The sequence below is a fragment of the Pan troglodytes genome, chromosome 11 (genome assembly GCF_028858775.2).
Source record: "Pan troglodytes isolate AG18354 chromosome 11, NHGRI_mPanTro3-v2.0_pri, whole genome shotgun sequence".
NCBI lineage: Eukaryota > Metazoa > Chordata > Mammalia > Primates > Hominidae > Pan > Pan troglodytes.
In genome coordinates, this window is record NC_072409.2 from 97,125,401 (window position 1) to 97,141,133 (window position 15,733).

General features: G+C 42.4%; 1 protein-coding gene and 1 long non-coding RNA gene across 4 annotated transcripts in view; one reads left to right on the top strand and one right to left on the bottom strand.

Annotated features, from left to right (window-relative positions):
• Window positions 1–15,733, bottom strand: part of ADAMTSL1 (ADAMTS like 1) — a 1,017,570-nt gene that overhangs the window by 123,767 nt on the left and 878,070 nt on the right. For all 3 annotated transcript variants that reach the window (XM_016960664.3, XM_016960663.4, XM_003312011.6), the window contains 2 exons: window positions 14,221–14,374; window positions 12,213–13,338 (listed from right to left, as the gene is read on the bottom strand). In XM_016960664.3, coding sequence (XP_016816153.2) covers window positions 12,213–13,338; window positions 14,221–14,374 — 1,280 coding nt within the window. The remainder of the gene's footprint in view (window positions 1–12,212; window positions 13,339–14,220; window positions 14,375–15,733) is intronic.
• Window positions 1–15,733, top strand: part of LOC129136019 (uncharacterized) — a 35,030-nt gene that overhangs the window by 13,396 nt on the left and 5,901 nt on the right. Inside the window, exon 3 of the long non-coding RNA XR_010148968.1 lies at window positions 4,939–5,080. This is a non-coding gene — a long non-coding RNA (uncharacterized LOC129136019). The remainder of the gene's footprint in view (window positions 1–4,938; window positions 5,081–15,733) is intronic.

Below are 15,733 nucleotides of genomic sequence, written 5' to 3' on the forward strand. Positions count from 1 at the left end.
TTTTTGATGGTACACATAACCTAAGTAACCTTCTTGGAATTTCTAGTTGTCAGACAAAATATTCAGGTTCTGGGTAGAGAAATGCCCATCTACTACCTGGGATATGTTATTGTGCCACCTCAGGCCTCTCATTCTGACTGGTACGCTTTCCTAAACCTATTGTAGGCCTCAACACAGGACTGGAAGCTAGAAATTGTGGGTGTATCCTTTCTTTGTAGAACAGTAGCTTCCTCTTCTTTTCAAACTTATCTGCCCCACATCCCAATACAAACTTGTCACTCTAGTCAAGATGGCCTCTTTGACTCTCCTTGTCATTAGCCTGGGGCTAAAGACAGGCTCCTCCTCCTCCCCCTCCCTTAAGAACAAGTTCTAGTTCTATTTCCTTGTGCTGCTATACTACACAAGAATCTGTCCGTTTCCTGATCTAGTTGTTAAAACTCCACTACGAAGCCTTTTTCAATCAACAGTGTCTCATTTCTTCAGTGAGATTATAAATTATTATCTCATTCATAGTTCTCTCTTCAGTATTCAGCATAGTGCTGGCACACTAAATAAATACATAATAAATACTCATTTGGTTACCTTCAAAGCAACGAGGCTGAAAATGATCATATCCACAATATAGCATAGGGGACAGTGGTTCAGAGGACAGACTCCGGAGCCATTAATGATGGGATCAAATCCCTGCTTTGCCACTTAGCAGCTCTGTAGCCTTGGGCAAGTAATTTACTTAACTTCTCAGTGACAGTTTCCTCATTTATAAAATGAGAATGATAGTACCTACCTAGGGTTGTTGTGAGAGTTCTGTATAAGCTAATGTATTTAAAGGACACAGAAAAGTGCCTGGCATGTAGTAAAAAACTACAGAAATGTAGCTGATTATGATTTTGTTACAGTTGTTAACATCGCCATGATCATTACCATTCACTCTTCATGCCAGGGCTTATAAATTCTAGATGTCGTGAAGACATGGGGAAATGAGAAATGTAGAGATTTCAATGAAAAAACATAAATTGGGTGTATAGAAAGGGAACAAAGGGTTTGCTGTGCATGGGACCAGGGAGGAGAAAAGAGGAGCAGAGAAGTGAGGCCACGTAGCACGTTGGGTTGGCAACTACCTTCATTCTATTCTTGACTCAGGAATCTCTGAATAAGGACAACTAGTTATTTCCATAACTGTATTAAGACCAATAACCAAATACTGAAATTTTAGAACACTAAAAAAAAAAAAAGCCAGAATTCTGCAATTTCAGAAAGGAATACAAACAAGAGCAAATGAGTTAGAGCTGGAAAACAGTGAACTCAGGAGCAAGTAAGCAAAGTTTGTGCAAATAACATTAGCCCCAAATTCCTATTTATAGGACCAGATGGTGAAGTCTTTTCCTTATCCTAAAATGGGTATTTTTCTGCTTAGGGATTCCTTAGATTAGGATAATGGAATCTACCACAAAGCGGGAGCGGGTGCTAGTATTTATAGGCAAATGTATATGCTTTTTATTATTGAATCCTTACTACCATGTTACTAGACTGATGTTATTTTCCCATTTTAGAGAGCAGGCAAAAGTTCACAGAAGCAATTTGCTCAGCTAGTACATGGTGGCATCAGGAGTAAGGAATAACCTTTGACTGTTCTTAAACTGACAGCATCCAGGAATCAACCGGGGCCTAGTTGGCAGGCATATGGTTTGGCCTCATTTTCGGTGGTTGCGGGGGGGGGGGCGGGTAATTAACGTCAAGGTTTGTAGTTACTTAGGAAAATAGACAATCACTAAAAAATATTCTGGATTTTAGATACTTTCAAACGGGAGGCAAAAGGAATGCTCTGAGATCTCCTCCGTGAGCAGGATTATTTTTCTGAAACCAAAAATTATAGTAGCCCAGAGGCTTGCAAGGGAGAATTTTATTTTGTACAAAAATTTTGGGCAACAGATTTGAGGTTCATGAAGAGTTTCATATCACCATTTGGCTAGGGTAACTTTTTTTAACCTTTGCTGTTTTTAATGTCATTGCCAACTAAAAGTTATTTAACGCCAGAAGATTCATGATTGCTCAGACGGAAGTATAGAAAATATTTTTGGAATGGGAAAGGCCACCTGACCACACATTCTTAACCCTGGTCTTCTTCTTTTTGCCAGACCCTTTAACTTCCTTCTCTTTCAGAAGTTCATAGAGTCTTGAATTTGCTAATATGTGTGTTTTATCTGCTTGCTGGGTAACTCATTTCAAATTACAAACCTCTGCATGAAATGACTGACTGGATTTCCTATCCACTTGGGATAGGGGTCCTCAAACTGCAGCCAATTACCACTTGCTTTTATAAATAAAGTTTTATTGGAAAACTAGCATACAGATTAAAGTATTATCTATGGCTGCTCTCACACTATAATGACAGAGTTGAGTATAGTCAGTTTAAGAACAGTCAAAGGTCATTCCTTACTCCTGATGCCTGCAAATCCTAAAATGTTTACTATTTGGCCCTTTACTAGAAAAGTTTGCTGACTTCTGGCATATAACATGGAAAATTTTTCATTTCTGGTTTATCTCAGTGACATCTTTATACTAAAACAGTTAACCACTTTTCTGGAACTCTGCCATGTGCTAGGACCACTCTTCCAGGAAGAGTAAACTAACTGCTAGGGGGATCTCTGGAGATCCCCTAGCATTTCAGGGAATAGATAGTGCCTGACTCTAAGCCTCACTAGTACTGTTTGGTTGCCACTGGTTGTCTACTATCCTCCAGTGCTCTTCACCTGCATGATTCATGATGGTCATTTCTGCGACCACTGTGTTGACACTCAATACTTTTCTTTTGTGAGGCTTATGTATTTACTGGGACGGTTCTTTTTCTCTGGCTTGCTATTCTTACACTTTTCAACTGGGAAAAACATTTGTCATCTCCATTTCCTTTAGCTCTATAAGGGAAACAAGCCAAACCAAACTGAAATGGGCTTGTTTTTCCTTCCCTATCTTCCCTGCCTCTAGTTTTTATATTATCTGCAAACTTGGAAACTGCATTTCATGTGCTTATGACTTGTACATAGAGAATTATTCACAACTATGGTTCTGAAATTGACCCTGGAGGAATTTCCCATCTGATCTTCACTTCCATTCTGAGAAGTTTCCATCTGCTGATACTCTGTGTTGCCCAAGTTAAAGACTTCCAAATATGCCTTAATTCATGTCCTATTCAGCACCACTTTGGAACACTGTACAAAACTTTCTGGGAAATATAATCATTTAGAGGCTACAGATTTCACTTTCCTATCAGCTCAGAGATGACAGCAAAGAATGTCAGTAGAATATCAACATCCCCTCGTGATGCCTGGATTTAGGCTGATAATTCTCTATCACGCTGTTTTCCTAGAAACCTTGCTAACCCAACTCTTTGAACAACTACCTAGATGTTCCTCAAATAAGAGTGAAGCTTCTTAGTTTGAGATGTCCTGGAAGACAGTGTGATACAATGGCCCCATGTCTAAATGACAATGATTTTGGATACTGGCAAATGAGTATCCACTGTGTGTCAGGCACGTTACAGACATTATTTCTGTTCTTTGCACTTCTGCTAGTCCGAAGGGCAGAATCAAAGTGCCTAATTGTACTAGTATCATTTTACTTTAACTAATAAGAAAACCAAGATTCAGAGAGATAAAAGTAGACTCACAATACTAAGTGGCAGAACTGGGATTTGTGCCAAAGTTGCTCTGATTCCAGCCTTACTGTCTCCTACCACCGTGGGCTGCCCTTTGTGTTAACTGATGTGCCATCAGGTTGCTCCTCTGGCTGAAGGGGTTGGGGAGGATAAGCTGGGAACACCTAGGCCCAGAAGAGAAGGAAAACAGGGAACAGGCTTAGGGATTAAAAGGCTGAAATTCCTTAGACTTAGCCATTTCCCTAGGATTCCATGTTAGGAGGAGTATCACCTGGGAGTGACCTCCCACCCACAGGAAGAAATAAGTATTTTCTTCAAGCATCTAGTTTCATATTATTCTTTATGTTCACCTGCATTCCTTTTGAAAAGAAAAGAAAGTCTTACTTAAAAGCTTACAGACTTAAATCAGCTGAGCTATGAGGAATCTGTGATTTTGGGTTACTCCTGGTTCAATAGTGTTAAGTGTTAAGCAAGGCCTTCCCTGACAGTGTGGTGCTATCAGCAGTATGTAGGTGTTTCTTGGGGGAATGATCAATCCTCATCCAGTAATTTTTCCTAATTTGGTAATCCAACGTGCAGTGCCAATTTTGGAGAATCTGGCTTTTCTACAAGGAAGTCAGCACTGCCCTTCCAGGTATTGTTTCTAGAACTGGATTCAGACGTAGGAATACTGAACATATATTTGTCCATATTACGTAAGCCTCCTGGTATTAGATGTAGAGAAGGAAAATTTACCAGGTTCTTTGGCTAGGGGTGTTATACTCTATCCAAAAGCAGACTGGAGTTAGCTTTTGCCTGAGTCTCATCTCCAAATGTGTGCTCAGTGTTTATATAGAATGACTGAAAGCGAGGAACAGTTTAGCTTCATATTGCCTGTGCTCTAGGTCTCTAACCACACATGTGCCTGAGCCATCAACACTGTAAACATGTGCAGTCACAGACACACAAAAATGTAGCAATTGTAATGTTTATTGAGTGCCTAATTTAGTGCATATTTGCATATACATGTGTATATATAAAGGTAGAGCTATCAGTAGAAGAAAAGGCTATCTTTAAAGCAGTTATGCCAAAATAAAAACAAAAGCCTCATCAGCTGGAAGCCAGTTGGCTAGAATATTGAATGTTAATTTATGCTGGGTCTAGTTGACCCCAGTGGCCTTCTTATAAAACAGTGGCAAGTCCCCGTATTCAACTAAGGTTATAATCAATAAAAAGAAATAGTTCCAAAAGCCAGACTGCCTTGGATTCAAATCACAGCTCCATTAATTTTTTTTTTTTTTTTTTAGACGGAGTCTCACTGTGTCACCCAGGCCAGAATGCAGTGGCACAATACCAGCTCACTGCAACCTCCACCTCCTGCGTTCAAGCGATTCTCCTGTCTCAGCCTCCCAAGTAGCTGGGACTATAGGCATGCACCACCATGCCCAGGTAATTTTTGTATTTTTAGTAGAGACAGGGTTTCACAATGTAGGCCAGGATGGTCTTGATCTCTTGACCTCGTGATCCGCCCACCTCGGCCTCCCAAAGTGATGGGATTACAGGCGTGAGCCACCGCGCCTCACCCCTGCTCGATTACTTTTTAAGTGAGAGACTTTGAGCGAGTTAATCTAACATCTCCGTTTTTCAACTCCAATATCTGTAAAATTGGGATAGTAACTTCAAAGGGTTATTGTGAGGATAAATGAACACCTGAAGCCCATTGTAAGTGCTCTATAAATGTTACCTGTGATGATGAGCCTGATGATTTCTCCACTGGCCTGGATGTGGTGGGAGATGGGATGTGATAGGAGATTTACTCTCTGTACTTATACACACTACAACAGTGCTTTTCAAATTGCACAGTTGTGTCACAGAATCTCAGGGTTTCCTGAAACTTCTTTAGTGGAGAACATATGGGCAAGTCAGAAATGTTTGGTTAGGAACAGGTATCACTCTGGAACTCTTCCACAATGGCATAGGAAATCCAGACTATAAAAAACCTTGCAGACCGCAGCCTCCTCACAATAAGAAAACCCCCCTCCTAATCGTGGGCATCCAACTATTCATACCTTTATTTATTCATTCAGTTTTTTATTTGTTGAGTGTCTATCATGTTCTTAGAATTACGGAGAAAATAAGACACATTCTTAAATATAGGCCCTTGAGAATGATTAACAAACTCCAGAAAAACTAACAGCTAATTTTAATACACAATGGTAAGGCCGAGAGAGTATTATGCATAGGGTACTATGTGGGTGATGGAGGGGGTCATCTGACCTGGCTTTGGGGATAGGCTTCCTGTAAGGAAGGACAGGAATTAGCCAGACAAAGTGGGTCAGAAGGCCCCAGGCACATTTGTGAACAGCAAGTATTTGTGTACTGCTGAAGGGCAGAGCTCAGTTCTATGAGGTCAAGGATATGGTAAGAGATGAAGCTGGAGAGATAAGTGGATGTCAAATGATAAAAGCCAAGGCATCCAGACTTTATCCTCAAGTGATGACAAGCCATGAAACGAATTTTTAAGCATGAAAGCAGCATGGACGGGTTTGCTAGAAAGATGCTCTGGCAGTAGCATGGTGAATGGTCTAGAGCAGGAGGCAGTAAACTTCTCTGTAAAGGGACAGATAGTAAATATTTTAGGCTTTGAGGGCCACCTGTAGTCTTTGTTGTATATTATAATTTTTTGTTTTTAATAACCTTTTAAAAATGTAAAAGTCATTCTTTTAATAACCCTTTACATGCCTGGTTTCAAATCCCAGCTCTACCACTTATTAAGTGTGAGACCTTGAGCAAGTTAACCTAACAGCTCTGTGCTCAATTTCATTGGTTCCTTTAATAACTCTTTAAAAGCCATTCTTAATAATCCTTTAAAAGATGTTAAAGCCACTGGCTGTAATTTGCCAACCCCTGGTCTAAAGAATACAAATATGAATTAGGAAGCTGTTGTGATAATCTAGAGCTGACAAAGCAAACCTGTGCTTCTTCAAAGTGATCCTTGAATCTGGCTTCAGAGTCACCTGTGGTGCTTGTTTAACTCCAAATTATGGGTCCCTACCGTAGAAAGAGTTTCTAATGGTAGGGGAGGATGTGGGAGTCTACATTCTAACAAGCTCCTGTTAATTATTATGCACGTTGGATTTTTGAATCCCTCTTCAATCTACTTTTAAAAGTTTAAAAGAGAAGTATTCTACCAGTTGGAGTTCAATACAAACTGGGGTCCTACATTATTTCATCCTACACCAGCACTTGAAGGTTTCTTAGTTTCTGGAGAGAAGTGTTCTTGCTTTATTTATCATCTCAATGTATCTCATGCCCAGTAAAGATCAATGGTGTTGTAGGGGCTACGGCAATGGCCCCTTACTAGCCCCCAACTTCCAATCATGCGCCTCTACAATCCACATGCCACAAGTTAGCCCATGTGAATCTGCAAAATGCGAATCAGATCATGTCACTTTCCTGTTTAACATCCTCCAAATTCTTCCTGTAGTACTCAGTGTAAAACCCGAACCCCTTCCCTTGGTCTCCAGTTACCCTCACAACCTCATCCCATACCACCTCTACCTTTTGCCTCCCTTACTACAGCCAAATGGACTTCTTTTGAGTTCTTTCAACACAAAGTCATTGTCACTTTAGGGTTTTCGCACTGCCTTTCCCTTGTCCAGGAGTGTTCTTCCTCCTCACATCACAGTGCTGGGCACTGGTCATCATTCAGATAGATCTTGGCTTATGTGTGATCTCCTTAGCACACCCGTCTAAAGCGGTCACCAAATCATTCTCTTATTATACCCGTTTTAATTTTCTGCCTGACACTTATCACCACCTGATATTTTTCTTGCTTACTTTTATGTGTTTGTTGCCTTGCTCCATTCATTTGTTAATTCGTTCACTATTATTTAGTACGTTTGGTGCCGGTTACTGGGGATACAGCCGTAAAGAAAGTCTTTAGCCTTGTGGAAAGGCAATCAACAAATATTTATGTAACATATCAGAGAATAAAATTATCTAAATAGAGTTAAAAGGATAGACAATGATGAGCGGTGCTGTTTTAGATACAGGGACAAGGAAGTTCTCTCCAATATGTGCCATTTGAGCAGAACTCCAAATGCATGTAAACTCCAAGGGAACATAGTTTCATTTCTCACAATATTTCCAGCAAGTCGATATATACCTGGCATATTATAGTTAGGTTAGTAAATACTTAAGCAATGAATAAATATGCATACCTCTTTCTTAGCACTTATAATACTGCATTTACTCCTCTGGCTCCCAAACTGGACTTTGAATTTCATCAACAGGAAATGAATCTTCTTTTCCTCCATCCCTAGTATCTAACACAGAGTCTGGCTTAGAGTAGGCATGAGATTGTTTGCAGAATAAAGGAAAAAGGAAGTAGGGATTATGATGAACCAGCCAGTCATAACACACTAAGGACACCCTGTAAACGACTGCTTGAGAAGTTGACAGACATGCATTTCTAAGAACCATGTGAATTTCAACTAGTAAGTTATATAAATGATGAGACACAGTAGTATCAGAATTATTAGTGATTCTTTTCTAAAACTAAATTCTTTCAAATCAAACTTTGGAATATTTAAAAGCAAAGAAATAACAGACTTCTCTCACTTTTTTCTGACCTGGACCTATCTTGCTGGCTCATGCTATTTGGAGGATACTTTAACAAATTGCGAACACCCACAGACCAACACACAGCTGAATCTTGCAGATGCTCAGAAGGTAGATTTGGGCCTTTAGCAAAAACAGACTAACTGAACTATAACACTGGACATTTCAGCACTTCTGTTTGAAAATAAATGAGCATTTCTGAACCACTACCAGACATAGTAATGATGACAAGCAATGAAACCCAACACAGGAAAGCTCACCAACAGCCCACAGCAAAGCAGTCCTAATGGCAGCTCTGTGCCTCCTGCATGATCTGTGCAGATACATTCACTCTTTTCTTAAACAGAACTTGAAAGATATAGAAAACTAAGCTCCAGCCGTATTTCTTATTGAGCAGCCAAGAAAAATGGAAAAATTGTGATGTCAAAGGTCAGAAAGGGAAATGTCTTATTTTTCCTTACCACATGCCATTAACGTGCATTGAAAAGCTTAGTCAAGCCTAGATCCAGAAAAATAAAAAATGTGATGGCAGCAAAAACTGTTTGTTCCTGCCTCTCAGGTATCTTCCCTCTTACCCTCTTAGTGCTACCCTCCCCCACAACGATGTCCTGGATGATGGAGAATCCAGGACTTGCCCTCTGCTTGCCTAGGCCCAGTGCTTTAGTGTTCTTTGCACCTGGCTGCCACGTCTCTGTTTCTATCAAGATTCCACTGAACCTTCTCCATCTTAAAGCCACTGGAGTTAGACTCTCAATGCCCATTAAGGTAAAAATTAAAAGGGCCAAAGTGTGTTTCCTAAGTGCTATTTCAAGAATTATTCGTGTTCCTGAGATTACTAAGCCAAAAAATTGTTCAGTGATTAAAGGAGAACTTTGAAACCACAGCATACTATATTGTCCACTTGGAAAGTCACAACACACATTGGAATGCTTAAAAGAGTAAAATAAAAAGAAAAATCCCAAATAATTTTCAGTTGGGGGATAGTTAAATACATTCAGGAACAGTAATCAGCTGTTAAAAAAGGTAATATAGACCTCTACATACTATTATGAAAACATCTCATAGACATGCTGTTAAGTAAAAACCGAGTCACATTTCTGAACATGACTAATATCCTATTAAAAAACCCAAATCCTATGTGTGCATATATGCTTTTTATGTAATACAGTAAAATATATAAACATTCTAAAAGGATGTATACCAAATTATTAAGAATGATAGCCTCTGGGAGCACTGGGGGGAAGAGGGAGGCTTGCACTTTTTATAGATTTAGATATTTGAATTGTTTTATAGCCCTTTTATTACTTTTATAATAAAAAATCAAGTGTGATATTAAAAAAATAGACATAAAATCCAGCAGTACATACATCTGCTTAGCTTTAAGTTTGCGCTTCTCAAACTCTTGTGATCACTAAGCCTGTTTGTGGAGCATTTAGAAACAACTTGTGCCACAACTTCTGAAGTTACTGTGGTCAAGGTTCTCCCATCAGCATATGGGTTTTAACCTTCCGTGGCCTTCTGTAAATGAGGGAAGGAGGTAGGAGGGATGTCACAGATGATATGGTACAGTCTCCTCATTTATGAAAAGAAGAGACTAAGACTGTGAAAAGTGCGGGGCCTTGGCAAGATCAGATTGGACCCCTCAATGCTTGTCTACCTCCTTCCACATCATTCCTGCAGTCACCAGGTGACCTAGAGGGCCATGGGCCTTGGATTTCATAAAAAGTCTCCAACACTCAAAGAAATTGTCAGGACCTCTAATCCAGGGGCTCGATGTTCTCCCTGCAGGCAAAGGCTGAGCAGAGTCCTGATGACCCCTTCCCATTGCCCTGTCTCGTTCCACAGCTTTTTAGGAGGAAGTAGGAAGATGTTAATTTCCATCTTTTCCCTCATGCAGCCAGTCGTGATTCCCTTCAATCCCAATAGTACCAATGCCAGGCAATAGGCCCAGGGGACAGAAATAAAATGTTGTACCTACACTTGATAAACTGACTGGCTGGTAGAGGAGAGGGCATCATAGTGGTGTAATAGGTACAGCAGGTGCACCGATAGGACTGAGTTGCAGGGCACCACCCCCCTGAGTATCAGGCCACCCCTCATCACCCTGGGGCCACACACTGGAGCTGCCACTCAGTGACCTCAAAGGGCTGGACTGAAATCTTTCCAACCATCTTATAAGGATTTTTTGGAGAAAATGACAGGGATAAGAGCAGTTAAGCTGATTAAGGAAAGTATGAGTTGTGGGGGCTGGAGGGCGTGGACAGAGGGGCAGGTTAAAAGCACAAGCTCTGGGGCATGCTGCCTGTGTTCAGACCATTTCCAGTGTTTCTATGTAGGTCCAACATCTGTCCCTCAGCTTTCTATCTAAGATGTGGTAACTACAATAGTACCTACTAGTTCCTACGATCTTGAGGGAAAATTAAACAAGATAATGCCTTTAAAGCACTGAGCACTATGTCTGGCATACAGTTGGAGCACAAAGAAATAATACTTAGTATTGTTATCAAAGGTATTTGGTCTATAAGTACTAAGGCTGAGAGGCAGTATTATTGACATTACAAAGGCAAAAAATGATGTGTGCAGGATGGACAAAAGTTATTATACATCTATTCACCGAGTCTCGGAAGAGTAGACAGAACTCTTCCTTGGAATCAAATAAACTTGATATTGAATGCTTGTTTCAGCTCTTACTAAAATGTGATCTTGGGTGAGCTGCTGAACCTTGGTTTTCTACGTAAAACTGGAGGATAATGTCAATCTTGTGGATTGAATGTTAGAATAAAAAATGCAGTTACTTATAAATAAACTTGGCATAGTGCCTGGAACAATAAATGCTGGCTTCTTTCCTTCCTTACCAAAAGCTAGCAAGCCAGAGAAGACTATTAGTCAAACAATAGCATTTAGACATAGACTTAATGAAAAGAGAATTATGCTTGGATTCTGAGAAGATAGAAGGTTAAAATGAGGAATCTAGACTAGAGGACTATGATTCCGTGATTCTTTAAAGTGACTACCCATAAGGAAGTTCTTTTTGTTGGATATCGTAGCTCTGCCACATAATAAATACAAACTTTAGTAAATTACTTAACTTTATGTATTTCCTGTTCTATAAGGTGTGGATAAAAATTTTATCCACTTCTATTCAGTGAGATAAAACACATAAAGAGTTTACATTTGCCTGGAAGATAGTCACTAATCAATTAATGACAACCATCTTCACTGCCAGGGCCCCTGTAAAGATTAAAAGAGACAAAATATGTACAAAGTAAGGCACAGGTAGCGGTAAAAAATATTATTAATTCTACTACCACTATTGATTCTACATTATGAATGGCTATGACCCAGAGAGACTAGGAAGCGATACATGCTGTCATCCTGATAATGATACATCAAAACAGAGACAACAGGAGATATTAGGATAATCAATCACAGTTCCCACTGGGAATAAAAGCTTTCTGGAACAAACAGCCTTGTCCAGCCCAGACACACGATGGGCTCACCCATGGGAAACAGCAGGTGCTGGCTGCATTCTCTGCCCAGCCCTGGGGGACCACACACACGGAGTCAGTGTTCCAGTGTCAAAGCTTTTCCATGGTTCATCTTACAGAGCAGTAACATAATAATGCCTTGGCCTGGAATGATGTCTTTCTGCCAAAAGTTCAAAGCTATCCAGAGAGTATCTCATTTATCTTTGGGATCCTACAGGGATAGGGGTGGGTAGGCAATGTTGCTATTCCCTTATAAAGATGAGAACAGACAGTTTAGAAAAATGAAATAGCTTGTCTTTGCTCCAGTAGTCTATCAGTGCTAAGAGGGGCCTGCACCCCATGATGGGGTCCCCGAGGCCAGCTCTAAGCCCTACCCCTGGAAACACCTTGAAGAATGTGTAAGTAGTGTGACTTGGGCCAGATGTGGCCCCTTGCCTCCCTCCCAAGACCAGGTTAGCTACAAGGCTCACCTGTCACTGAACTGAACTTCTTCTCCATTCCTGGCCCAGCTGATGGTAGGCCTTGGGTGGCCGATGGCCTCACAGTGCAGAAGAACACTCAGTGTCCCGCTGGCCAGGGCCACCGTCTGCCCCAGGTGGGTGACCACCTCCGAGGCTGAGAGCTGCTGGGCCGCTGAGATCTTGCGCAGGATGGTGGGCTTGCGGTGTGGCCTTCGAGAGCCTCCCCCGGCGTCCCCGGTGGAGGAGGTCCGCAGGGAGCTGCTGAAGCCAGACACGTGTTTATGAGGCGAGATAGCCACTGGGGAAGTCCTGCGCTCCGAGGGCTTCAGGAGCGTGTCCTGGTGCTCCAGGTGGCTGCGGAAGATCTCCTGGGCCAGCTGGGCCACCAGGTGCTTGCTGTAGAGGTCGCGCAGCTCCTCGGGCTGCTGGGAGAGGTTCCCCAGGATGTCGTCCAGGCGCCGCTGCTCGGTCACCATGGTGAAGGGCAGGTGCAGGAGCGCTTGCTCTGCACCCGGGTCCTCCTCCGAGGTCATGTTCCTTTCCGCGGAGTCCTGCGCCTCCCACGAGGCCAGCAGCTCTCCGGGCCAGCCGCCCTGCTCCAGCAGCCGGGAGACGAGGTCGTCGTAGCGGCTCCCCGGGTTGGCGGCCAGGCCCCGCTTCTCCGCCTTGCTGCCGTTGGAGAAGATCCCGTTCTGGTGTTTGTGGGTCTGCAGGGCCTCCTTCGGGCCGCCCTTCCTCCCCGCAAGCACCTCTTCCTCACTTCTTGGGCTCAACGGCCGGGCCACGAGCTTGCGGTTGCCTCCGATGAGCTTAATCACAAAGTGCTCCCGGGCCGGGCCCGCTGAGCAGGTGTAGACGCCTGCATCCGAGGGCTTGAGGCGGTGGATCTTGAGATAGCCGAAGGGGGCCACCGTGACGTGCGTCGAGCTGATGAGGTGCTGGCCGTCCTTCTCCCAGGTGATGAGGGGCTTGCGGACCCTGCGCGCCGGGCAGCGCAGCACCACCGCCGTCTTGGGGAGCAGGTAGGCGAAGCCCCCCACCACGAAGTGCAGCTTCCTCTGCCTGCGAGTCTGGATGTAGACCTTCCTGGCGGCCGCGATGTGCGGGCTGTGCTTCGTGGGTGGCCGCCCGGGCCCTGGAAGGAGAGCGAACCCGAAGGGACAGAGAAAGAGGTGGGGAGAGAGAAAACCCAGAGTGAGATGCAGCCAGGAGAGAGGGGCAAAGGAAAGAGCCAGAGTGGAGAAGAGAAGGAGAGACGAAGGTGCCGAGGACGGGAGAGAAAGTATTCTTCGGGGTTTATTTTGGCCGGGGCCGTCCTTTACTGCCTGTGTTTTTCGGGAGGACCTCATTCCCGGCTGTGGACCATCAAGCTGCCACCACAATCAGAACTAATGAGATGCAGTGGGCAACCCAATGTCTCCCTGCTGGGCCTTGTTGCTCCTAGAAGCTGAGATGCAGAGTTCTAGATGGAGGGGGATCCCGGGGGAAAGCATTTCCTCTCATTCAAATAATTTTTAAACAAGAAATCAACGTCATAAAAAGAGGCAGAGGACAGAGAGGAGCATGTCTTCCGCTAAATGTTTGCCTTCTGGGTCCTGCAAGGCACCAGAGCCCTAAAGGACATGGTAAGGACAGCCTAGAAGTGTTGCGGCTCTAGGGATTAATATTAAACAGAACAAATCTGTTTAGAGTCGTTTAAAACCCCAGAGTGGATAACATTAGACATCATTAGTAATACACTGCCTCCAGCTTCCAGATCTCTGTATGCCAGCAAGTGAACTTTGCTCTACCCCCTGCAAACTGTTTTTCCAGTGGAGAGGAGAATTTAGCCTGGCCACGTGTAATTAAGATTCCTTTTCCGTCTCCAGCTGAGCTCTCCTGCCTGCAGCCCTCCATGGGGTTCTACTGTCCCACTATTTCCCACAGGTCTTGAGTTTAGGGAAGGCCACGGCGTGGTGGCTATAGCTGCTGCTGTGTGGGTTTCATCTCCCCATTCCCAGAGCCCTGACATACTTACTTGCACAGGTTGTCAGCATACAGGGCCTGATGGAGGAAGAGAAAGGCAGGGGCGGGCACAGGGTGGAATTGACAACCGTTGAGATGCCGGTTTTCAGCATCTTTCGGCAAATGGCGCTTCGAGTCTGGGTGCCTTCCCCGCAGCTTGTGGAACACTGGTGGAGAAAGAAAGGCCAAATGCACATAAATTCAGGGAACTAGAAGCTAATTTTTAAATAGACTGTCAAACTCATCAAAATATGAGAAATTTGCTTGGAAAAGCAATAACCACTGTGATAGAAATACTAATTATGAGGTCACAATGTGGAAGACCTGCCCATCTTGTAGACATTTTGCACTCTAAGATTTTCTACTCTGAGGTTTCCGGAAGACCTTTTATCTATTTTACGTATATAGTCTGGGCTTCAGAGTTAGAGAGTTATAGAGTGTTTAAATCCCAGCTCAGTATTTCACTAGTTGGCAAGTTACTTAAATTCTCTCGTCTGTTTCCACTTATGCTTAGTCTGCAAGCCTGGGAATTAAGTGAGATAATATATTTTAAATGCCATACATAGAAATGACAATTATTGCTAATTCCTTTTTACTTCCTTCACAAGTAAGTGACAATATTTTAGTGTCAAGCATTAGGTAGTTATGAATCTACTTTGTCTAAGGTAGGGTGCTAGATGTTATGAAGAAAAGATGTGCAAGAATAGTTCCTAATCTCAAAGAGCTGTCATTCAAATGAGGGGAAAATTCCAAATGCATTGTTAAAATGAAATAGTCCATTTGGGAAATATAAGTCAAAACCACCATGAGATACAACTTCATATCCACTAGAATGGCCATAATAATAATAAAAAAAAAGACAACAAGTGTAAGTGAGGATATGGAAAATTAGCAGTTTCACTCATTACTGGTGGGAAAGTAAAATGATACAGCCTCTTTAGAAAACAGATTGGTAGTTTCTTACAAAGTTAAACGTAAATTTACCATGAGACCTAGCAATTTTACTACTGGGTATCTACCCAAGAGAGACAAAAACATACATCCACACAAAGACTTGTGTGCAAACATTCATAGCAGTATGATTCATAATTGCCAAAAGTGAAAATCACCCAATACCTATCAGCTGGTGAATGAATAAACAAAATATGCCATATCTATACAGTAGAATAGTATTCAGCCATTAAAAGGAGTATAGTTCTTATATGTGCTACAACACAGATAAACCTTAAAAACATACTAAGTCAAATTTTATAATATATAAATTATACCTCAATAAAGCTGTTTATAGAATTGTAATTACAGAATTTGGTAAAAACATACAATTAGAAGACAAGTAAAGTAGTATAAAATTAATGGTAACAATAATGTAATGCTTATAGTACACTAGGGATTTCCTCACCAAGGTCTTGAAGATGATTGGAGTCTGGGTGGATGCAGAGAAACAGGGATCAGATGGGAGACAGGGAAATTTCCAGAAAAAAGATAATAATTTCAGTGTAGGAGTCCCAAGGCAGGCATGGGACAGA